The 25,647-nt window shown below is 43.7% G+C and overlaps 1 protein-coding gene across 2 annotated transcripts; it reads right to left on the minus strand.

Moving 5' to 3' along the window:
- Positions 1–1,982: 1,982 nt before the first annotated feature.
- HHIPL2 (HHIP like 2) lies at positions 1,983–24,606 on the minus strand. 2 transcript variants are annotated; one of them, XM_075925233.1, is made up of 10 exons: positions 23,654–24,606; positions 17,004–17,656; positions 13,720–13,863; positions 11,815–12,146; positions 10,103–10,229; positions 9,563–9,708; positions 8,095–8,176; positions 5,451–5,533; positions 4,651–4,677; positions 1,983–3,423 (listed from the first exon to the last, which is right to left on the minus strand). In XM_075925233.1, exons 1-10 carry the CDS (start codon positions 24,029–24,031, stop codon positions 3,020–3,022), a joined length of 2,376 nt encoding a protein of 791 aa, XP_075781348.1. In that variant the 5' UTR covers positions 24,032–24,606; the 3' UTR covers positions 1,983–3,019. The 2 variants fall into 2 exon arrangements, with proteins under 2 accessions (XP_075781348.1, XP_006115651.2); XM_006115589.4 differs by lacking the exon at positions 4,651–4,677 and having other exon boundaries at positions 2,120–3,423; positions 23,654–24,604.
- Between the last annotated feature and the right edge of the window lie 1,041 nt (positions 24,607–25,647).

The following is a 25,647-nucleotide window of genomic DNA, read 5'->3' on the forward strand; positions in this document are numbered from 1 at the left end:
GAACCCCCAGGCAGGCGGGTGGGCGGGGCTATTACGCAGCCGGTCTGTTGACTCCCATGCGCGGGCCTCCGGCCACCACTGGCTCCCGGCGCGCGGAGGGGAAGGGGGCGGAGTCCGCCCGGCTCAGCTTGGCGGGCCGCCGGGGTTGCGGAGCGGGGGCCCGGTCCGGGGCTGTGGGGCGGCGGCTGAAGGGAGCGCGCTGGGGCTGGGGCGGCGCTTCTGGGCAGCCCAAGGCCCGCTGCTGGCCATGGGGCGGCACCGGCCCTTACTCAGCCTGCGGGTTGGGCAGAGCCCCCAGCCCGGCTGTGGCCTGAGCCCCGCTTGCCCCGGGCGGTGGGTGGAGGCGTGAAGGCGGCGGGAGGGGGCGCAGCAGCTTGGGGGGGGGAGACTCTCCTTTACTACTGAGCTGGGGATGTGAGCGACCAGTCCACGCATGTCAGGGCAGGCTCTAGATTTTTTACTGCCTCAAGCACAACATTTTTTGGCCGCCACCTCCCCCCCCTTCCCTTTTTTGTTGGCAGCGTCCCGGAGCAGGGGTGTCTCCGGCCACAGCTTAGGCCCCTGGCACAGAGGGAGGGGGTTGTTCTGCTCTGCTCACTTGGCCCAGGCCACAGGATCTGGCCCAGCGCAGAGATAAGAGCTTGGCCTGAGATCAAGACTGGCCCCGAATGACCCAGAGCACCAGGCTGGAGCCCGGACACCTGGGTTCTGTCCTCAGCCCTACCACTGGCCGGCCTGGGGCAAGTCGCTTCCCTGCTGTCTCAGTTTCCCCTTCGAGAGCTAGGGAAATGCTGTTGCCCCTTGTGGCCAGTCACAGTGACCGGGTGGGGAGAGCTACCCCCTCCGGATGCCCCTGCACCACATGGCACTGGCCAGCCACTCAGCGCGTGCAGTGGGCCACATGCAGGTCCCGGCCCCATAGGAAAGAGACTCAGGCAGCACCACCTGTGGAGGTTACCGCAGATGGGGGGGGGGGCCCAGATCGGGGGCAGCACAGTACACACAAGTATGGATGGAATGCCGCCCCTGGAAATATGCTGCCCCAAGCATGTGCTTGCTTTTCTGGTGCCTAGAGCCGACCCTGACTATCCATAAGAAAAAGCTTATCCGACAGTTGACACACTAGTGGACTAGTAGCTCTTCCCCCCCCCCCCCAGGAAGGGGACTGGCACAGTGGCTGCATTCCACCTTTGAAATGCACAGGAGTCCCTGCTAGGGTTCTTGTGCACTTCAAAGCGGAAATGTCACATGGAGCCTAGGGCCAGAGGGAGCGTTTCAATCTGAAATACACAAGAGCCCCTGCTGGTGCTCTTCTACATTTCAAATACCTCACGGCCCTTCCGCTTTGAAACGTAGCAACGGCCAGGAGAGCTCTTGCTACATTTCAAAGCAAAAGTGCCCTTATCAACTAATTGAATAGTTGATGGAAATTCCACTGATTATTCGATTAGTTGATTAATCTGATTTTAACTCTCCAGTCAAAAACTAGATACCTGGCAGCCCTCTGCTGCCCAGCACTCAGAAGCCTGGGGAAGAGGCCTAGAGCATGGGATGCTAATGTCAGTGTGTCAGGGTTGCGATTGTGAAACAGACAGAGATGGATGGAGATCCAGGGAGGCAGCCAGCTGACCTGGATTCCATGCAGTGCTACCGCTTTGAAACACCATGGGGAGCCCGGGACCAGCTGGGAGTCCCCAGATGGCCTGAGCTGCACGCAGTGTTTCAAAGCGACTGCCGCATGGAGCCCGGGGTGCTGCTACTTTGAAACACTCCATCCTCTACCCCTCCCCCCCCACCTCGTTCTGATAGAGGCAGCAAGAGGGGGAAAGCATCTAGTCGTTCACATTTCTAGTATCAGCAACAACCAAAGTATGTGCAAGATGATTCTGGGAACATTCTCACAGTGGAGAGAAAAAAAAATCCCTGTCATTGACCCCGGAGGAGTAGAATTGTCGCTCTGTAGTCAGTAGTACAGCCTCAACGACTTCTCTCACAAATGAACTGTACCTGTTGCCACTGCACCATTGGTTTATCACCTACTCTTCTTGTTCACCAGAGTACCATTATGTTCAGGTGGTCCAGATCCCTGCTTCAGCTGCCTAAATCCCTACCCACCCCCATACCTTAAAACTGCACTGCTTCTGCTGCATATCCATCCTGTGCCTGGTGAAGGAGTCAGGATTTGACTCCCTCCCTCAGTTTATATGACTTGCAAAGTGTAAAATGCCATAATGTAGATATCCGCCAAACTCTTTTAACAGTGTCTGGTGGTTTGAATCAGCTTGAATTTCTGTTCAAAGCAATTGCCTGGGCATGAACTGGCCAGACTTTCAGCCTCCCTTGAAATCAATGGCAGGTATGCAGTAACTTTGAAAATTAGATCTATAATAGTAAATATTTCTAAGTAGTCTGCTCCTCTGGTGATTTAAAACAAATGCCTAAAATAAATACATTCAGATTTTTTTTGAGTATTTAATAAAAGGCAATTAGTTTTAAAATATAGCTTGATATAAATTCAGTGGCAAAGAATGATAAAATACAAAAAAAAAACCAGACGACTTCACTGTATTTATTTCATATACTGTGATTAAAATATGAACTCCCTCATAAGCACTTAAGCCCACCGATAGTCTCCTGCAGACTATTCTTGCACTCCTTATTTAGGCAATCCAAATACCTCTCTCATTGTACCCGTGGAACTGAAGTTAGTGAAGGCTTTGAGTAACTACTAGTCAGGAGATGGCCTTCAAAGCAGGATTGGCTCAGAATATTAAATTTATGAGGCTAGGAAAACCCTGATGCAGTTAAAGTCACAATAGGACATATAGTCCACTTGCGTTAAAACTCATGAAGTAGTACACATTCACCAAGACTGAATTTTCCCCCCACATAATCTTATGAACGTGTTTTGGACACAAACTGGACACAGGTCTGATCCTTCTAATGAGTCCATGTTGGAAAACTTCAATTCATATGACAAATTGGCTTTTTTTAATCAAGCACTGGTTTTCTTTCTGGCTCATTGGAAGTTCTCTTGTGTTTGCAGGAAGCTTCTTAGAACTGACCCTTTTTTCTTCTGTTTTTTCTCCCTGGCTGATACAGTTTTCTTAGGAAGAAGTTTCTTCTTGGGTCCAGTTATCTGGGAATATCTCTTGGCTGGCAAAGATGTCACAGGTGATGCTATATATACCTTTGGAGCCTTTGTTGTCTCCTCTGGTGGATCTAGTTTAATCCTGGATCCTTTGGCCTGCCTCTTTTTGCCAGCCATGGTTGGCTTCACTGCTGACAGCTTGGTGGAGCTTTTGGGGGAACCTGGCTTCTTGGCTTTTTTGGAAGAGGTTGTTTGGGTGGCTCCACTGGAGATAGGGGATGTGGTGGGAGGTTTGGTTGTTGCAGGGTCATTAAGCAGCTCAAGGACAGTCTCTGTGAAAAGTAATTAAAATGCTTCAGCATTCCTGGTTTAAGGCAAAACACTAACTCGGTCATATCCCTGAAAAAAGCCTTAGCAGATTGACAAGCAAGCAGACAAGAAACATATTTGCCTTTCAAAAGAGATTAAAAACTGTGATGCTTGAACACTGCCTCACTATTCTCATTTTCAATCTGCTTCCTCCATGAAATACAAATGCTAGCTTCTTTTTGTAGGGTTGCTAAGACCAAGTTTGCTTTCTCTTAGAATAAAAAAAATAAACATTTATGTAGAAAAAGACCAAAGTTGCATAAAAGGTAAGATGGAATTGGCAAGGAGATTTTAATAAAAGGATAAATAAAATGATCTTTGACAAATCTAGTTTGTTGACTGGTTGTTATCAATAGCATTAATTGTTAATATTGTTGTAGCATCTACAAGTCCCAATGGGGCCTCACGGTGTTGGGTACTGTTCATCCCAGCTAGTAGGAGGCAATCGCTGAATCATAGACATTACAATCTAAATATGCACAACCGACAAAGGTCAGGAGAACGGAAGTATTATCATCCTAGTATTACAGCTGGGCAAACTGAGGTGCTGAGAGATTAAGAGTTAGCAATATAAAGGGAGTTAGCTATTATGAGCACATAACGTTTAGCCCAGTTGGTAGGGTAATTCTCTGAGATGTAGAATACCCCCAGTTCAAATTCCTACCACCTAAGGCATAGAAGAGATTCTACAGTGGAACAGATTCAATGAGAGCAACAGAAACACACAGACAGGGGCTGCCCGGGGACTATAGAATAGTCAACTAACCAATAAGAATTCATGAGTTTAATCGACTATTCAATTAAACGATATTTAACAGCCCTAGTCCCAGAGCCCAGTCGTTAGGCCACATACATGAAAAGTGAACTAGGCATTTCACTCATTAAAGGTCAGTGCACTAACCAGTATGCTAAAAATTAGGAGGGAAGGAGAGTGGACCTCCACCTCTACCTTTTCCTGGGTGTCTGGTGTGGAGTTAAGTGACTAGGGTTGCCAGGTGTCTGGTATTGACCCGGACAGTCCGGTATTTTTGCCTCCTGTCCAGTAAAAATATTCAGAAAATACCGGCTACCTAAAATGTCTGGTATTTTCTGATGTTTTTTTCCCTGACAGGAGGTGAAAATACCGGACACCTGGCAACCCTATGACACACTAAGCAACCAGGCCCAGCCCCCCCCACCCCCCTGCTTACCTGGTTCTGCAGAGGCCTGTCTTGCAGCTGAAACAGAAAAACAAAATGGCCTCCAGCGAAAAAGCCTCTTCTTAAAGGGGCCATGCTGATTTTTTATTTTATTTTATTATTTTTTTGCTCAACAACTTTAGTCTCCCCCTTTTTTCCCCCCTCAACAGAATTTTGTTCTTGGTATTTTTTGGGGGGGGGGTGTATTTTTGGTTAAACATCTGGCAAACCTATAAGTGACCCATGAGCATGCCTGCCAGATGAGGTGCCTCAAGCAATATAGGTAGAGGAGTGCCTGTGTCCTCCTGGCTCATGAATCACTTATGGGGCCAACATGAGAGGTAGGTATTTGGATGCCTAGTGGAAGGCAGTAGTGTGCATGTGCAGAGGCAGAACTTAGGCAGCAAGGGAAATTTTACAGCAAAAATTTAGCCAACAAACTGGATATAGGTACCTAAGTCTGGGTGGCAGGCACCTAAATATCTTTGTGAATCTAGCCCACAGAGACTTTCCCATGGTTACTTGAGAACCAGTATCAGAGCCCAAAATTGCACGCAGGTCCCCTGAAAGTCCCAGTGTAGAGCCTTAACCACACTTTGTTCTTTCGTGTTTTCTGCTCACTCTGTTGCTGTTGTGAACACTAAAAAACTAACTTTAATCACTTCCAAACTCATCTGAGGAAACTAATTAAAAGCAGTATATTTAACATGCAACAGAAACATGAGTTGTAACAGCCTGCACATTTCAACCAGACATCTCTTTCAGATTGTATACAGTGTGCCACACAATAAAAGGAAAATCGAAGGACTTACTTGCCAGCGGAACAAATGGGATACGTTTACTCTTTGTTTTCAAAGAAATAGGCTTGTGTTTACACTTCCCTGGTGGCGCTCTCCTTAAAAACAGATTTTAAAATTTAAAAAGCACATGGAAATGATCAGGAAGTTTACTTTTTCCAGAGATAGAGATTATATATCAGTCCTTTCTGTTAGGTCATGTACCCTCAGGCGAAACCAATTAGGGTAAAAAATTAGGAACTCCTTTTCACAAAAAAGTGTGCTTTTTCCTCACTGAAAAAATGCCCATGTTTTATTATTGTGGAATAATATTTTGCTGATACAATTATAAAAAGTGCCACATGAAATTCTCTGTTCTTTGCTAGCTACCTCACTCTATAGTCTAAAATATCGCCAAAGTGCCAAGCGCCTCACATCTGGCCACCTTCAGCAGAGAAAAGTATAATAAAACAGAAAACTTTGTTAAATTGCAAGGAAAGACAAATCAAGATGGAAGAGCTATAATTGTGACACAACTGGGAGAGCTAGACTGTTACCCAACTCACGCACTGCCCCTCCTTTGAAGTGCTTGAGTGTCTGAAGACCTAATGCCCTGATTTTCTGAGGTGATGAGCAACCTCAGTATCCATTGGAATTGTGGATACTGAGTGCTCCTGAAGATCAGGCTCTTACTAAAGTTAGATACTTCATCTAAAAGACAAGCAAAGACAAGCAATGAGGCCTATTTTGCAGGGAACCCAGCCAACGTGCAGAAAAAAAATATCTCCAAAAGGACCAAAGGAAAGATTAAACACACAGTCATGCTCTAGAAGGCAGGTGATGGGGTAAAGGAAGAAGCTTCTGAAACTCAGCTAAGAAAACTGGTTCATTTCAGAAAACAAACACACAAATAAACAAACATGTAGAGCAAGCATCAAGGCCTCCTATATAATAATGCTGTCCATTAGTAAGCTGCCTCCATGCTCACATGCAGGCACTTGACCACCCTCCACAGGCATCTTGGAAAATGTAAAGCTGGGTTTCTTCATTTATACAGGAGAACCTCAGTTACAAACACATCAGAACCCACGCATCACACCCTTGTGTGCAAATCCAGAAGACCTCCCTACAATACATTTGCCAAGTCATAGATGACAACAATTTAGGGTTGTGCCAGCATATCATTGCTTTTCAACAGCCTCCTAAAATGTAGCCTAATAGACTCACTCTGGAGAACTGATTCACAGCTGACACTGCTAAACCCTATCAACCTCAGCTCATCACGCTGGCATTCATGGGAGACTTAGAGACTTGTGTCTACAAAACATTTTTAATCTGTTTTCAATTTAAATTAGTTTAATTGGTTTTTTTTCTGCCTCTCTCTGCAGTATGATTTACCTGCAGGGATAATCTGGACACATTTTACCTCATCAGTCTCCTGCTATTGCACTGGGGCTTCAGCATCATCTGGGTCTCTCCTGTTCTCTGCCTGTGGCATACAACAGTTCAGTCTCCTCACAAATAACATGCTTTAGTTTAACAGAAGTCGTTGGGCTCAACATAGGGGTGTTTGAAATTTAATGGCCTGTACTAGGCAGGGGGTCGACTAGATTTGTTGTCTACCTAACTGGGAGTCCCAACCCAAAAGTGGGTCACCGGGCTATTGTTGAGGGGTCATGGCTGGAGAGCCTAGCTCTGAAGGCAGTGCCACCACCAGCACAAGGATAGAAGTAAGGTTAGTATGAGGCATGGGACATCACTTTTTTTTGGAGAGGATCGTCACAGCCTGAAATATTTTCATACGTGAGCCCAGCAAAATATGTTTGAGAACCCCTGGATTAGACAATCTAAATGGCCCATTCTGACCTAATAGCTCCCCCACACAAATGTGCCTCAGTGGTGTTCTGGAACAATCACCATGTATGGTGAAAGGACATTTCTGTTGGCATGGCTCATTCACTTCTAGGCCTGTTTGCTGAGGATGACAGAAAACAAGTGGCCAATCTGCATTAACTGTGAACAAAAACAAGGTCTCTGGGGAATTTCTTAGAGAACACTAATTAATTTTTCTTAAGCCACTAGTGATATAGTAACAACTTCAGACATAACAGCCTCATGCTGGCTGGAACTGAAGTAGTGGCCTAGAGGTAAAAGCACTGTAACCCATTACCAATCCTCTTCTAATCTCCCTCTTGTCATGTTTTAATACTTACCCTAACCTTTACATTCCTCACCTTTGGATTGTGATAAGAGGTACATGCCAGCCAGGCTAAAGTTATGTTGAGTAAGAAAGAAAAGTTTTGGTGAAAGATCTTTTTGGCATTAAAAAATTAATGTCTATTTTACAAAGTCCTTGGCTGACGTATGGACAGACCCTAAGGGTACTGATTATTACTTTGTACTATTAAAACAGGTCTGTGTTGTATCTTTGACTTATAAAAAGATGAATACTTTTTAACTTTATTGTCCCCAAACTTTTAACTGATTTTGGGCCTGGGTGTAATTCTAGAATTAACTTCACTCAAGCTAGTGGAGTTGCTCAAGATTTACAATAAAGTAACTGGGATCAAAACATAGATGGGTAGATTCCACATACATATTCCACATCTGTTAAGTCAACTAGATAATTTGTGTTGATTATAAAGCAGCATTCAAAGAAAAACCAGATCTTAATGCTAACCTTGCAGGATCAACAAATTTGTAGATAGATCCATGTGGTGCATAGGCACTGGGATAAGAAGTAGCCATAAAATAAAGCTCCCCTTAATAAATAGAGACAAAAAGAACTTAAGTCATTTCAGATGCAAACACACAGACAAACTGCAGATTTGGTGCACTACTATTCCACACCCCCACTTCCTGCCAGTCCATTATGTCATATCCTCAGAAAGGAAGACACAACCATATTAGTTTCATTCAGAATCACACTTTAGGCAACGATCTCACCATGTGATCCATGTAGGCAGGTTACAATAGCCCCACGCACATACCCACTAATGGCTAGGCTAGGCTACATGCAAGCAAAGCACTCCTGTGTCTGTTCCAGTGCAGCTTCATGGCCATTGTGTGTCCTTGTAGAGGACACTCCAAAATATAATTTTATTTGGTATGTATTATAAGTGTACTTTCTACAAGGTTTGTTTTCATCCAGTAAAACAGCCAGCAATTATAAATAAAAGAAACACACACCCAAAAACAAAATATTTAAATTACTTATAAACTATCAACAAATCAGTCTCTAAAATGGCTAATTATTAGGACAAAAGTCTCTTTGTTACTGGGTTGTTCAGGGTCATATTTTGATAAATTGACTGCTATCTCTAGAATTCATATCTTTTCATTAGCCATCAGTATACTATGTAGGGAGGTTATGATAGTTCGAGCAAATACTAGAAGAAACCATTAGTGTAATTTAAATTACATTACAGCACTGATACAATTTTTAGAGGAAGAGTTCATACCAGAATTCAACATCCATCCCTACTAAGTTAGTGTTTCACAATAAAATAACATTTCTACATTCCCCAGGTGTCTATCTCTTGCCTTATTTTTCATATTCTAGAAATTGTAGCCAAATGTGTAAGAAAATATTGTGCCTGAGTCTGAGATCATCCAGGATCTTTTCCATTACAAGAAAAGGATGCAATCCATATTCTACTGAACCATAAGATATTATTAAAGGACTTCCTCTTCCTTCCAGACTCTGCTACCCAAGAGATTAGGCTGGATGCAAGAACTGGAATGAATACGATCCCATTGCAGTGACACATACTTTTACATTTTTAAATTTCGAAAAGTAAACAAACAATATGAATGGGCCTGAATCAAAACATGAATCCAACCTCCCACCCAACTTTGGGTGAGTTACAATCCAGATTCAGATTTCAAGAGAGCCATGAGTTCTATAATGAGCTCATCTTGAGCTGTACATCATGTGTGTCTGGGGTAGGTGAAAAAAACCTCACAAGTCTCATGGCTAGGCAGATTTCTCAACTGTCTGAACCATTTGCCAACCACACTGCAATGCTAAGGTATTTCATCAGCACTATGCAGTTGGTCAATCTTCACTAACATTTCCCAAGGGCAGCCAAACCCCTGAAACACAGAACCCAAATTCCTATACAAACGTGACTAAGGAGATGCATTACCTGCCTCATCTTCAGCAAAGGAGATGATATATTTGTTATAAGAGCTGATCAGTCCAGGGAAAGCACAGACTTTAGTGCTACCAATGCAAATATCTTGCTTCTTCCATTTATTTCTCCTCTCATCTTCCTGCAAAGCCATAAGGCGACTGGATGAAAAATAAAACCTTATGTTGCATGATTCCAAATTTCCATTCTCAGTTAATTCCTGCAAAAATCATGCATCACTGGAAGTAAAAGGCTAGTTGGAACCCTTATTCTTAAACTGAGTTTAATTTTCTTTTGTATAAGATGAGCCTGAATAAAAATCCCACTCTTGAAAACTGTAACTTGGGTGAAGTTCAGATCCATATCACAACCTTGCCGGTGCTGTCTCTGTAATGGATCAAATCAAACCATTGATCTAAATATGCTGAATATTTGGAACTTTCACTGGCTGTGGGCCAGGGCATTTCAAAATGCTCAGATATGCAGGCATTGCATTCATGGGAGCCATACAAATATAAGGACAGCTGGATAGAAAAGAATGGAAAATGTCCTCACCCACTCATGAAATCACCAAAAATGTAGAGGCCATTCAGGTTCGGGGATTCACAGCCCCTGTACACGTATCCTCCAGTGACTGACTTCCCCACAGTGTGGCCATAGGCAAATATTGGAAGAATGTCATCTGTTAAACACAAAACAGAACAGCTTTCACTGACTCTCTTATCAAAGAGCAATTGGCCAACAATACTGATGTATGCAATGGAGACCGAAAGGGCTAGTGCACATGGGAGTTGCTTGGTTCATTTCAAAGGGGTTTCATTCATGTACACCAACAAAATTTGGTCCTGAGGCTTTAAAGGAACTTCCTAGGTTGCTTAATGAAGTTCACTCGCTCAGTCGTGCTATCGTATTTACCTAGCAGGTAAAATCTGCAGTGAGAGTACACATGTGGCCAAGTGTATCAAGCAATGTAACAATGATTAACATTAACATTCTGTTGATTTCTACTGAAAAGACAACATATGGAAGCAGGAAGTTGCAGTTCAGTTTAACAGATTGATACACTGCAGTTGCTCCCAATGTAGTAAATGCTAATCATGGGCAGCAACTGACAATCATTCTATTGGATGCCAAATATTACCAGAAATGTAAATTACTGGCACCTTTCTGCCTGGCACCATGAAAGGTGATTCCAGCCCTTTTACTTTTTGGTGAGGATAGGGGAACTAACATTCTGCTCCTGAAAACTTTTAGACCTCTCCAGACTTTTCCAGAATGACTGAGGTTTTCTTCTGAACAGCACAGACAGAAAAATGTTATGAATTAAAATCGGAAGCCTAGCAGCCAAGCCTAACACAGGCACATGGTAAACTTTCTGGTTCTTAGGCCACGGTGTTGGACCTTGTTAAAAACTACTCGTGTATTTTGCATTAATAGCATCATATAGCAATCACCACAACAGATATATTGGGTAGATAGATACCACATACATACACTCATATGCCAAGCTTAGTTCTCAGAATTGTTTACCTTTTATTATTTTAAAAATGGCGTTTGTCAACAAAATCCTTAAGGAACATAATTGTACCCAGTTCTTATATTGTGCTTTTCATCGGCTGATATCAGAGTGATATCAAAGAAGATCAGGATCATTAGCCACATTTTACAGCTGGAAAAACTGAGGCACAGAAAGATGAAATGACTTAGAGACAAAGTCATCAAGGAGTAGAGCCAGGAATAGACTCCAGGTCTTCTGAGGCCCAGTCTGGTGCTCTATCCAATAGGCCACACTGCCTCCCACATAGGATTTGCTATAAGATCATGTCACCAAGCCTGGTATCCTGCCTACTACTGTGGCCACTACCTGATGTTTCAGAGAAAAGCAAATATTCCCATAATGCACTTAGGCCCCAATCCAGTGCCCACTGGACTCCACAGAAAATCATCTGTTGTCTGCACTGGCCCTTCGCCATGTGTGTAATGTGGTACACAAAAAGAATTCTTGAAGTGCCAGGATGTTTTTGTATTTGGATCGGAAATCTCCTGCACCCTCCCTCCTGGTCAGACCTCCTTCACCCCAGCCCGTCTCGGCACCCAGCAGGGCCACCAGCCACCCCGGGCAGGGACATATTCCTCATCTCCCCCCCGTCCATGACTTCAGATTACAGAGGTTCATTGGAAAAGCAGCAGTATAGTCATTAATTAAATATGTATTCCATGGCATGTGCTGTCTCAAGCAAAGCTCACACAAGAAGTTTCTGGCTTACCTAAGGAGGAATTGTGGCAAAGCTTTGTGTCATAACATTCAAATCCCTCCTTAGCTCTCCAGCCATAGTTCCCTCCTTTAACAATGATGTCAACTTCTTCAAACCTGTTCTGTCCAACATCACCACAGAATATTCTCCCTCGTCCCTTATGAGTAACCGGGTCCCCTCTGTCAACAGCACAGCGCCACATATTCCTGACCCCATAGGCATAGATTTCAGGAAGAGCCTTGGGGTCAGAGACAAAGGGGTTATCTGGTGGGATGCGATATGGCTTTCCATCTGGGCTTTTCCCATTCACATCTATCCGTAACACTTTTCCTAGTAAAGTACTCCTGAAAGTAAATCAAGGCAAAAGCAACAGGTTAATGAGACTGCCAGGTAAATCAAAGCTCATAAATATTAATATAAGAGTTGGTGAGAAAATAAGAACATTATTTTGTGAAAATTTTCATGAAAATGTGTCCTTTTTCATCAAAAATATTTAATTTTTTTTTAAAATGTTAACCAGTTCTAATAAATGAACTGGCTAGGGGAAGTTTCAGAGGGGTAGCCATATTGGTCTATAAGGGTATGTCTATACATCAAAGTTATTTTGGCATACCAGAGGTATCCCGAAATAGCTACCCTGCATCTTTTGAATGTGTCCACTATTCCAAAATATAGCAGATGCACTATTTCATCATCCCTGTAAACCTCATTGTACAAGGAGTAAAGGATGGCTCAAAATAGCACTTTATTTTGAAATTTGGTGCTGTGCAGACAGTGCCAAATTTCAAAATAGCCTATTTTGAAATAGACTCAAAATAAGCTACGCAATTTGCATAGCAGAAATTGTGTACCTTATTTCGAGTTTATGGTGCAGAGTAGATACACGCTAACTGAAAAAACTTTAAAGAAAAGTGCAGTACCATAAAGACTAACAAAATATCTAGATGGTTGGGGGAAAAGCCCTCTCCTGAAGGGAATCAGATCTGCTTGGCTGTGAGCAATCATTCCCTCTGCTGCACACGAGTTTCTCCTTTAGCTCACACATGATTTGTGGTTTTTCTGGAGAAAGACGTTCTCTGCTCTTGCTTGCTCTCTGCTTTCCCCATGAAGTTCCATGTGGCACAGTACAATAGCCATTTGGCACCCTTGTCTCAGCAGAGGAGCAAAGGAATGGGTGGACTGTGGTAACAAAACCAGTCCTTAGAGGTCAGGTGGGACAGTGTGGGGGAAACCTGCACTGCCGCTCCCTGGGTTGTACTGGTTCTAGGTGTGCACAGAAGATTTTGTTTTCAGAAAGAAACCATTGTGCCATGGGCACTAATTTCACTTTCAAGTTTTTGGCAAAAGTCATGTGTTATTTATATATGTATACGGAGCTGCAAAAATAGCTTACATCAGAATTGGAATCATAAAGTGTCCCTTGTAAGGGCAGAAGGGTTGGACCAGTATAGATATTCAATGTAAATGACTTGCTCATGCAGTTTGGCATGGAAAACAAGGGGCAGTCTGCAATCGCTGAACAGGAAACATCAATGTGCAGATTTTTAGCTGTCATGTAAAATTGCTCGCTTGCCTGGTAGCCAGTACCAGTGTGTAATTCTTCCAAGATATTAAGTTTAAAGTTTGAAAAGCCACTTAGGGGATTTGGATGCCAATTCCCAAAAGGATTTGGACATCTGAATCTTCTAGGCTATTGAATTTTCAGGCTTCGTAAATCTCATCCTAAAAGTATACTGAGGACACTGCCTGATGTACTGTAAATTGGGGATAATCCTGGTTTGCACCAACTAGTAAAGCAGCATTTTTTTTGCATCAGTTCAGTCCCTTGTTTTGCTAAAAGTCTAAATTCTGTCTTGTCATGTACTTAGCCAATGCATTACACTCATAAGCGATGCATCAACCTGTCCTTTAGCTTACTTGTTCTGAGCATTCCCAAATTTTCCAAAAGGGTCCCCAGCTTTCCCTCCATCCCCGGTGAACAGATACATATAGCCATCCAGGCCAAAGAGGAGCTGCCCCCCGTTATGATTTGCAGCTGGTTCTTCAAGCTCCAAAAGACTCCTAAAAAGGAAAGGAAAGAGAAATAACCACAGATGCAGCCACTGGACAAGATTCAGTGTCTTGCTGAGTTAGAGAAATGTGTTACTACTCAGTCTACACAATAAGTAGACTGCATGACCTCTTTTCTGCATGACATGTCCTTCCAAGCTATCTCACTGTTCCAGACTAAGCAAGGACCTTTCACGTTCTTTGCTAATCTCATCCTTCCATTTATGAGTATGTTTACATTTGAACTGGGAGAGGTGTGATTCCTAGTTTGCACAGGGATATCTATGCTCCCTCTGCTCAAGCTAGTGTCTAAAATTCCATTCAGCACAGGTGGCCTCTCGGACTAGCCATCTTGAGTACAAGCCTATCTGACCTCCTACATAAGTGGCTAACCCAAGCTGCCACCCCCATTGCTGGGGACACACTGCTATTTTTAGGAGCCACCTCGAGCAGAGCTACTGCGGGTACATCTATATGAGCTGGGAATTATACCTTCCAGCTCAAAGATAGATAGGGTTGCCAGGTGTCTGGTTTTGAACTAGACAGTCCAGTATTTGAGCTTTCTGTTCGGGAAACAAATTGAGAAAATATAAATGTCTGGTATTTTCTAAATAAGATGTAATGTAGATTGTGATGTAATGTCAAGTGTGTCCGGTATTTCTGTTGAAACCATTCGGCAACCCTAAAGGTAGAGACATACCCCAAGTCTGCAAGGCACATGGCAATCTGACAATGTTACGTGCATAACCAGCAGGTGGGCACTCATTGTTCCCATTGATTTCACACTGCCCTTTCAGCCAATGGTAACATCAAAGAGCTCAGTGGATCTTTGTCCCTTACTGTAAGGCAGAGCTCCTAGAAAGTTTGACCTGCCAAAGGCACTTTTCAGCTATAATTAACACTGAAGTGTATTCAACACTAGGGATGTAAAATCCCAGTTAATTGGTTAACCCGTTAAACATATTGTTTAACCAGTTAACTGATTGAAGGAGAGGGCAGGTGGGGAGGTCACTCCAGACCCCACCTACCACTAGGCTGGAGCAGCCCTCTGCCGCAGGCAGGGGCTGCACTGGGTGAGCTGGAGCAGCCCTGACCTGCGGTGGGCCCAGGGCACTCCACAGGCAGGGGCTGCTGCAGACCAGCCAGAGCAGCCTCTGTCCGTGGCGGGTCCCCCATGGGGCTGAAGTAGCCCCTTGCTCGCAGCAGGCAGGGAACTGCTCCAGTACCCACCAGTTAAGGGGTTAAACATTCACATCCTTATCAACACGTATCTATCTATACTCAAAATAGGATTTTTAAAATCTAATTTTTTTGGGTGCATTTTCTAGCACTTGATGATGACACAGTCAGGGGTCTTCTAGTGCCCAGGGAAACGGGCCAGACTGTAAGGCCTGAGGGCTAAAGGTCTCTGTTTAGCCACAGAACAGCATGGCTGCAGCACTGCACGCTCCATCCCCGCTATCCCCTCCCCCACGGTACTTTCATCTTCACACAGAAGAGCCATCTATAGAAGTGAAAGGACACATCAGCTCCTAGTGTCCATTCAGTCCTTGATCTCTCTGCTCAGACGACCAAGAAAGATACTAGAGAGTGCCTAGTATCTAGTTTCCCCATCTGTAAAATGTGGACAATAGTATTTCCCTCTGAGAGTTCTTTGGAAGCTTATTTCCTTTAGAAATCACTTTGGGCTCCCTCTAGGAAAGGCATTACAAAAATGCAAAAACTTCCTTAGTATTATTTATTAGTAGCAGAGTACCCATCACGCTGGTGGTTCATACGCGGCAGAGAAGCAGGATTCCTTAGTTCAAATTAACCGTTAAACCTCATTCCACAAGGAGTAACAGTTAATTCGAACTAAGGGGTTTATCTCGGAATCCCGCTTCTCTGCTGCATATAGACATGAGCAGTTACTTTGGGCTAGTCAGTTTCCAAAATGGCAACCGGCCAGGAATATGCTAATCAATATTTAAATCCTGCGCTTCATTAGCAATTTCGGTAGCCCTCATTAGCCTCCCTAGTTCGAACTAGAGGACTAGTGTAGATGTACCCCCAGAGAGGTTATCAAGCTGAAGTGTAACATTTCCAGCAGGAACAGACTAATCCCCTCCTCCTCCTATATCTTTGCTTCCCCAAGAAGCACAGAAAAAGCCCATCTCCAGTCTTCTCCCCCAGAACTGGGGTTGCCTAAAGCTCATGGGTACCAGACGGATTGCAGAGCTGGGGGACCCAAACACCACTTGGATTTGGCCTGCCCATCCCAAAGTGGCTGGGCCAAATTTCCAATTTCAGTCAGAGGCCTCCCCCCAGATCTTCCTTCATTGCACCCCTGACCATCAACCATAGGCACCAAAATAAAATACCAGTGCTCATTCAAAAACATGAATCTTCCAATGCATTTCAACATTTACACTGGGTGAAAACTGCTTCTTGCCTTCCCTGTGAGAAATGGGCGCAGGGTTTTTCTTGTTCATATAATAGCTGGCTAGTTTGGGGAGCTTTTTGTGTGTCTTTCAGCCTGACTGTGAATCTCATGAGCAACAAAATTAGTACCCAATCCTTTTCTATGAGTGAAAGGGACAGCATCTGCCTTTCCAGGAAAGATATTCTTGTTCTGAGCAATTTAGCTTTTATTAAAGGTGAGACCAAGCTGGTGCCATTAAGAACTTTAGCTCTGTAATGCGTGTGATACATATGTTATCACTGCAATAAAATACCTTTGCAGTGGGCAATAAAAATATTGAGCCTATATAATTGAAGGTATTACCTTATATTTAACATTATTGTTTATAAAGCAATTTCAGAGTGTAAGTTCATTCTCTACAGGGGTCATTATTTGAAATGTTGGTGTTTTTGTGGCTGCCACCGTACTGCTAGATCTTACAGGGCAGGGACAGGAGACACTGTGTCTAATGGTTAGAGAAGGAGAATTTCGTTCAGTTTTCCATTCTGCTTTAGGCTTGCTGTGTGACTTTGAACCAGCATTCACATCTTTCGGTCTCTGTTTAGCAGTCTCCTTAATGCGCCCTTGTGGGTCTGTGCACCGGAGAATGGCCATAAGCTCAGCATTCAGATCCAGATGTTGCAGTTGGGCAGGTTCCTATATGGTCATATGAGAATATGATACGTTCAGAATGGCTCTGAATAACCTTTACCTTTCTGAGTGTGGATTAGCTTTGTTAATATCAGATGCTAAAACTTTGAATTCACTGATTCGGATCTTCTCCACTTTCTTCTTATCCATGTACGAATAATAGATGTAAAATTTCCTGTTGTGTTTGTGCTTGGGGTGAAAAGCCATCCCAAGAAAACCTCTCTCATCCCCTATCCATGGGGTAGCCAGCACTATTTTCTTAATATCTAAAAAGGGCTCCTCCAGTCGGCTTCCATCAGGCAAGTAGACCCAGATGATCCCCACCTGTTCTGCCACGAACATGCGGTGCGTGTTGTCATTGGCATGGAGCATCAGGACTGGATTCCGCAATCCATTAGCCACCTCTGTCAAGCACAGCTGAAGGCAGCCCTTTGGGTCCTCCACTACTGACCCCAGATTGCGATTGAGGTCTGTGTTTTTCAGCACATCAGGGTAGCAGTAGTCTTGGTCCTGTATGTTAAGGAGGTTACAAAAGCGGGTCTTGTTCTTCTCGCAGCACTCCTGAATATGTTTATCATTAGTCAGTAGTGTAATAGCAGAGCGGCAATAGAAATGGAACTCAGAGCAATAATCAAAGCAAAGACCTGGCAGGTTCCTAAGAGGTGTCTGGAGGTTTTCTGCATCATAAAGATGGGCAGCATATGGGGAGCATACCTATGAAAATAAATGGAAGCTAATTACACGTCTGTCTGCATATGTACATCCCTGATGCACTGAGCAGCCTTCATCTAAGCACATAGGTCAGCAACATACAAATAATCAGTAAGATAAATAACCACGATTAAGCAACCTTGGAATATCATTGCCACTACATTTTTCAGAGATATTTCAGGTCTTGATTCAACAAAGCATTTAAGCACATACTTAGCTTTAATTACGTGTAGAGTCCCATGGAAGTCAATGCATAACCTTGAATTATGATCAAATGTATCTTAGATTGAGGTTTTAAACTCTTGGGTTCTGTTCCTGCATCTCTCACTGACTCTCTGTGTGATCTTGGCTGAATATTGAGGTTGAAATTTTCACACTTGCGTGCCTAATATTCCATACCTTAATCAGATATTTAGAAATGTAGGATATAGTGTAAGTACCTAACATTAGGCACTCAAGTTTGAGCATTTGGATGCTCACAGCTCTGTGACTCAGTTTCCTCATCTATATAATGGGATTTTTAACACCTACCTAATCTTGCAAAATGCCACTAGCTTTTTACCCAGCAGAGTTTCTATGTTGGACCCTTCAGAAAATAGTGTTTCTGTTAATACCTGACCTGTATATTTGTCGGCACAAGCTCTGTAGAAACTAAAACATAATCAGTTAAACCCTGTGGAAAGCTGAGATTACTTACTTAATTGGTTTTACAACCACAGCATACACAAATATATGCAGAGTTTCATTGAGCGGTCATTTAATAAGTTCAAAACACAGCAAGCCCACAAGTAAAAATTATTAAGACAGTATTTTCCATGTATCATAATCCAAATCTCCATGGACAACTGTGCAAATGCTCCAGGGTTTCAATATTTTAATTGAAAATAATAGCCTCTGTCAGGATTTCCACACCTCAGAGCATCAGGCCCTGATGTCTAATTGCATCACCATAGAGACCTTCCTCTGCTTACCATAAGATAAAAAGCGGGGGCCAGAAACTACTGGCTCGTCTCAGCAGAAAAGCCTCGTCCACCAGGCCGGAGAGGTTTTTCATGCTTGCCATTTGACTCAAGAGCAGCCTGTGAGCATGGATTCAAGTGAATGGCCTTTTTCCCCCCAGGAATTGCTACAACTGTCTGTGACCAGTGTTCCTGTAACCTGAGTGCTTGGACGGCCACCCAGTAGAGATTCAAATGCCAGCCAGCTGATTAGCAGAGCGCCCATAGCCAGCAGCATGTGTTTCCACTGGTGGGGCACATCCGCACATGCCTAACTGTACATAACAAAATTTATTCTGCACATGGATGGAAAAATATGAGAGAATATTGTCCATGACCTGTCTGCTTCTGCCCTGGGAAGTGTGCACACATGTATACATATGTGTATCTCCTAAAGTTAGGTTTGGTAGCTGCTTCCATTTGAATTCTCATAATATTTGACACAGAGTGGGAGTATCCTGAACCAAGGAGTGGTCACAGACTGCTGAGAAGTTGCTGGGGTGAAATGGGGGAACTGGACAGAGCCCTGTACTGTAGGTTAGGCCATGCAATTCTTAGAGCAGTCTTATCTCACCAGTACTTCCCTGAACCTGGTTTCAGAGAGCTTCTGCTACTCTCTTCAGCAGTCTCTGCAATAGGGATGTAAGCGACTAGTTGACTATCTGATAAGCAAATGCTTATTGGATGGTCAACACAACTCGTTGCTTCCCCCCCTCCTTGCTGCCTCTGTCAGAAAGAGGCAGCAAGAGCGGGGAGCAGGAGCCGGTGCTGGGGGAACTGGTAACGCCAGTTCCCTCCAGCACCGTCTCTGTGGGGGGCAGCGGAGGTAGAGGCACAGCGGGAAATGGCGCGAGCAGGGACTGCTTCAGTCCCCGCTCATGCTGGTTCCCAGTCTGGGGCTCCTGTACATTTCAAAAGCAGAAGTGCCACAGGGAACGCAGGGTGAGCAGGGACTGAAGCAGTTCTCCCCAGCACTGTCTCCAGGGTGCCGCCAACCTCCCCCTCCCCCCGCTTCTGCTTCTATCAGAGGCAGCGGGGGGCGGGGGAATAGGGGATGCTGCTGCAAAGCAGCCCCTGTCCGCAGGGGTCCCAGCAGGGAGCTGGGCCCCACGTGGACAGGGGCTGTTGCTACCAAGCAACCCTTGTTCACGGTGGCCAGGGCTGCTGGACTCAACGTGAGCTGGGATCGAGTAGTCCCAGCTCATGCTGATTCTACTGCATTTAAGATGCAGAGCTGCAGCACGGGTGGCTCTGGAGCCAGCACAAGCCAGGACTGCTCAGTCCCTGCTTGAGTCAGCTCTTCTGGAGCTACCCCCACTGAGGCTCTGCAGAGGTGCTTTTCAACTAACTGTAGAGTCACTACAAATTACATTGATTATACGATTAGCCAAACAATCACATTTTAATATCCTTACTCTGCAATGTACCTGGAGTCTGATGCGCTTCACACCTTGGTTTTGCATTAGTGTCATTGCATTGAGTTCAGGAGCTCTGTCTGCTGCACCTGTGTGAGGCAGATGGCCCATGGCATTCAGGAGGCTGAGAACTGCTAGAATATCCCGATGTGCTTGCATATGCGGGAGATATGCATTTCTCATTGGAGCAAGAAGCAACCTCAGCCCCCCTATCCTTAATGAACATCTGCCAGCCTATAGTCTTTATCATTGTGGTGTTCAGTCTTCTGCAGTTCAAGGTATTGAACAAAGCATTCCCCTCTAAGCAGGACATTCTTGTCCATCTATTCACTAACCTCTGCTGTTTCCTAAACTATTTACATTTCCAATTCATTGTCTGTGTTGCAAGGAATGCAGACAGCAATCACTGTTTTGGCTAAATATGAGGTGATGGCATTCCTTTAGGGCCTATGTAAAACCACCCGGATTAAGCAGTCTCACTGAAATCCCTGGTCATTTGTCTCTGTGGAGGGAGAGGAGGACAGTGGATGGGGGATGAGAAAAGGAAATGGATTCTTTTCAACTGATTAGTAGAGCTGAAGAAATAAGATCCCCACATCCAGATGTCACTTGTCTGTCATTTTCCCTTCAGGAGAAATGATCAATTTCTCACCAAGTGTAACAAACTGTAATTGTGAGTGTAGCACAATGTAATTATTTGTGACAAATCTGGGGCCCATAAGCACATTGTAGTTGTCTCACTCATGCCAAGTAGACCTTCATGGTGAAAGTAAGGTCAGAATTCTAATGCTTCTGGTTCAAAAAGCAAAGGCCCTCCCCTTGTCCCCTGAACTAAAGAAGAATCTCCATTCACTACTGACAGACAGGCCCAGAGACACTTCCTTCTCATTCACAATATTTGCTAACCCCACATGTTCAAACATCAGAAATCACCCCCAAATCATGATACTGGGTTAAAGGTTGGAGGGTTTTTTTGGGGAGAAATTAAAAAATAAATATTGTGTCCTTTTTATTTACCTTCTGGTTTTTGAGCCTTTAGATTTGCCCCTAGCATGTGCCATGTTACATGCAGTCTGTCTCATCTATAGCAGTCTTAAAATATGCCAATTACTAAATTAGCGAGCACATGCTAACATCACATCTTTCAATGCTAGTCTGAAGAGGTTTGATTTGCCTTCCCTCTGTACCAGCCAGCTAATCCTCTCAAAGGATGATGGAACTGCCATTTTAGTGTGTGCTTCTAGCCTCCTGGGATTGCCAGCTGTCAAGCAACCCCCTCCTACCTTTTTTCAGTGCTTTTTTAAGGGTATTAAGGGCAAGTCTTGACCAGGGCTTCACATGGCCTGTATGGACCAGATCCTCAGCTGTCATATTGCAGACTAGTTACTCCTTTACAGCCTCTGAAGATCTTGGAGCCTTCAATATTTTCAATCAATCAATCAGCAAATATAGCCCAGACTCTCAGTGGGTGTAAATCAGGGTAGCTCCACTGAAGTCAATGGAGCCATGTCACTTTACACAAACTGATGAGTTGTGACCTTTTGTTTTCACTTAAGCAAAAATTAGAGAAATGCAGGTAATCTAGGCTGTGACAGAGGCAAAGATGCTAAGGAAAAATGCTTTCTAAACCACTACAAGAGTGCTCTCTGTCTGTAAATCAGTAAATAGATATCGAGAAGGTGCCAGGAGATGGCAACTCAGGAATGCATAGCATGGCTCCTGGGTTTTGTAGACCCAATAAAAATTGTTGTTATGGGCTGCGAAGAGGAAGCTATTTGTAGTGCATAACATCAGCTCCTAACAGCAACTTGCTGTTACCAGAAAGACTGTCAAATGCAGGCCTGTTCGCTCTCCACTCTTTCTAGCATAGAATGGATGCACTGGCTGCCACACACCTGGCTGAAAGGGCTTTGGCCATGTCCCCACTACAAGTGATACAGTGGCAAAGGTATGGTTCCATAGCTATGCTAATATGACCCATACTGTAGATGCAGACTATAGCGATGGCAATGTGAGAACTTCACATTGGGAAGACAAAAGCTGTGTCCTGACACTGTAAGCTTTTTAGGGTTTTTTTGTTTTTGTTTTTATCATGTGCAGTATTCATCACATGTCAACACTTTGCGATCATTACTATATCCTTGATTTTGGTGGAATGATGAGCTGTATTTATTACTTATTGGATCAAAGAGCTATAGCCGACTTCCTGTTGGGGAAAAAAGCATTATGCAGTAGAACCTTTCTGACCGTTAATCCAATTAACAATTGACTCTCACTAAGGAACCCAGCCTGTTCCCCGTGAGCCTCCATTAACATCAATAGGAGCAGAAGCAATCCATTAAAAACTGACAGTCACTAACCACTTCTCATCAAAGAGTTAATATAGAAGTCATTATTACAGAATCTCAGGTTACTCAGACAATTACTTCTTAAAATATATACCAATATTTTTATAATATCCAATGAAATACGATTATAATGAATTCAGACTAAGCTACACATATGCCTTATGATCAAAGGACAAAGATGCATTGTGTGTGCTTATTTTCTCACTGTCACTCATAAGAAATCCTCCATAGGATGCTCAATCATTAATCATTAATGTTAATTAGGTTCTGACATGGCAACATTACATTTTTTTCTTGATTTATTGGCTGCAAATGACTGATGAAATGTTGATGTTGTTTTTCTGAAAGTTGGTTTCTCCAAGGTGACTCCAGACTCCCTTACTAGGGGAACTATAAAAGTGGAAGTATTTAGTAAACATGGATGATAATATTTGAGGACTAAGAAGGATTAGCTGGAAGAATTTATACCCGTGTAATAAGCAAAAATATGATTTTTGGCTACTTTGTATTGACATACAGTCCATGATTAGCATAGCTGTTAAAAATCAGGTCCTTTCTACCCACAAATGAGGCAGCCAGGCACCCGAAGCTTTGGGATCTTTCAGCTGTATGAATCTTCTGGCTGTTTAATGTTTGTTCTACTTTAATAACCACAGCATTTGCAGTGTACTAGGCAGGAGCACAATCCAAACACATCCATCATGGGACCTGGGAATCAAAATACTGTGCTTCATGTTCTGCTTTGATTTAATCTTGTTTCTGTATAATCCTGTTCTTGTATAATCTGCCAAACAAGGCACCTTGTATTTTTGAGCAGAATGAAAAATAAATATTGATTTTTTTTAATCCTTCATTTTGTTACAAAGAGCTAGTATTGTCCCTCTCCTTACAGCAGGACACTCCCTCTTTATTTCATCAGCACTTACAGGTATCAAAAAATAGAAATTCATTATTAACTATTGTCACTTGTTACATGCATTTATCAGATATCTATCCCTGTGGTACCTGGCCATGCTTTGGTCCCAACACAAACTATGCAACAACTCATATCCAGTAACATTATCCGCACCGTCCTCCCTCTCCCATACGGATATCCAATACATTCCCACGGCATCATAAAGTAAAAGAGATGACATGTGGAGAAATCATCTTATAATGAAAGCCTAGAGCACATGAGCATGCTCACAAACAAAAGCAAAAACATAGTGTAAACATGCAGTTTGAAACTCTCGGCCTTACCTGACACAGGATATCCTTGATATAGCCTCCACACAGCTTGTGGCCCTGGGGATCAATGTAATCCATGATCTCCCAGTATTTAGCTCCAATGCTGTTGTCCTTCTCCTGGTCACAGCAGCCAAAGGTCTCATAGGCAGTGCAGAACTCCAGGTGGAAAGGAGGCTGGAAAGGGGGTCCATAGTCCAGGCACTGGGGGTGCCCCCAAAGCATGCCTGCTTGACATAGCAAGGAGACAAAGAGGCAAAAAAGGAAGTCTGGGGACGAGATGGCAACTCCAAATCTGTGGCAGTGTGGCCAAATATTAACCTTCTCCACTGGAGGTTTCCTGAGGTCAGATGTATAGGAAACCTGGCCATCTTTAAGATAAAGCCCATTCATCCTCGGAGCTTTACAAATTGCCAGCTGCAGAACTCAGTGTTTGCTCAGGTTTGCTTGCTCACTGGCTCTCTCCCCCCTCTGAAGTCTGTTTGTGGGCTGGGAAGAAACCCTGCAGGCTGCTTCTTTGGTATTTCACGTCACATGGCAAAAAGCCTCCCTCTCCCCTCTGCACATTTCTCATGCCCCCAAAGCACTCACAGATCTATTCCCTGCCTACAACTTAGTTTCAACAGGTTCCAAAATCATTCATTGAATGTGTATAACAAGAAAGATCTGCTCTCCCTATTTACAATGCAAAAGCATGCTGCAGCTGTGAAAATATCAGGGAAGAAAAATGAATGAATCATTTTCAATGAGAATCTACCCTCTGTTTAATTTTCAAGAGCTAGGTCAAACTTGCATCCGATTCTACAGGGATGGAAGCAGGGGCTACTACATCCTGTTTAAGATTCACTTGATAATCCCATCTTCATTAACATTGAGGCTGCGTCTAGATTGGCATGATTTTCCGGAAATGCTTTTAACGGAAAAGTTTTCCGTTAAAAGCATTTTCGGAAAAGAGCATCTAGATTGGCACGGACGCTTTTCCGCAAAAGCACTTTCTGCGGAAAAACGTCCGTGGCCAATCTAGACGCGCTTTTCCACAAAAAAGCCCCGATCGCCATTTTCGCGATCGGGGCTTTTTTGCGGAAAACAAATCTCAGCTGTCTACACTGGCCCTTTTGCGCAAAAGGGACTTTTGCCCGAATGGGAGAAGCATAGTATTTCCACAAAAAGCACTGATTTCTTACAGTAGGAAGTCAGTGCTTTTGTGGAAATTCAAGCGGACAGGTTAGACAGCTGGCAAGTTTTTCCAGAAAAGCGTCTGATTTTCCAGAAAAACTGGCCAGTCTAGACACAGCCTGAGTGTATGTGAGGATAAAAATCTTCATAGGGATGCTGTCACCAAACATGGTATTCTACAAACTCAGAGCTAGGGTTAAACTTAAAACAAAATCCAAGCATGTGAAGGTAGGAAAAGTAAATTAAGGCACACAAACAACTAAATATCTTGTGGTGAGGCCATGCAACAATCACACTTTTAGCACTAATGTGTGAGCTCTAATTGATCTAACTTGTTTTTAAAGACCCATTAGATATTTGCGTATTTCCCTCCCAGTGCGCCCTGCCAAAATGTGGCCTTTTGAGACTGTACTTCTTAGCAAACCAGTTCTCATCTCTCTCGCAGACATTCTACACTGTGTGTGCGCTATGCTCACTGCTGATGACTCAAGTTTCTTGGCCCAGGCGCCAGTGCATGAGCAAACATGGCAAGCAGCTTGAGGCTACCTCCACCACTCTCCATCTGTATCACAGCGTCCTCTGTAAAGCTTTCCTTGCTCATGTGCTTCAAATCAGGGGTTGGTACAGTAATACTCATGCAGCATGTCTGGTCTATAACACTAAAATCCATGGCCATTCAGAACTTGACAACTGCCATTATGCTACAAACCACAGGCCCCTCCCAACATCAGACCAATACAATACAAACTTTCTGTTCAAATTATAGTCCACTATTCCTTGAAGTAAAGAAAAATCTCTGATAAACTATAGCAGTGTAGGACCTATAGCAGTGT

The sequence above is a fragment of the Pelodiscus sinensis genome, chromosome 3 (genome assembly GCF_049634645.1).
Source record: "Pelodiscus sinensis isolate JC-2024 chromosome 3, ASM4963464v1, whole genome shotgun sequence".
In the NCBI taxonomy this organism is placed as follows: domain Eukaryota; kingdom Metazoa; phylum Chordata; order Testudines; family Trionychidae; genus Pelodiscus; species Pelodiscus sinensis.

What these genes read in the sequence shown, in the direction of transcription:
- HHIPL2 (XM_075925233.1), bottom strand. Translation starts at nt 24,031, where the DNA reads ATGAATGGGCTTTATCTTAAAGATGGCCAGGTTTCCTATACATCTGAC. An exon ending in TCAAGGATATCCTGTGTCAG is followed by an intron (nt 17,657 to 23,653) that starts GTAAGGCCGAGA and finishes TTATTTTCATAG; the next exon opens with GTATGCTCCCCATATGCTGC. An exon ending in TTTGGGAATGCTCAGAACAA is followed by an intron (nt 12,147 to 13,719) that starts GTAAGCTAAAGG and finishes ATTTACTTTCAG; the next exon opens with GAGTACTTTACTAGGAAAAG.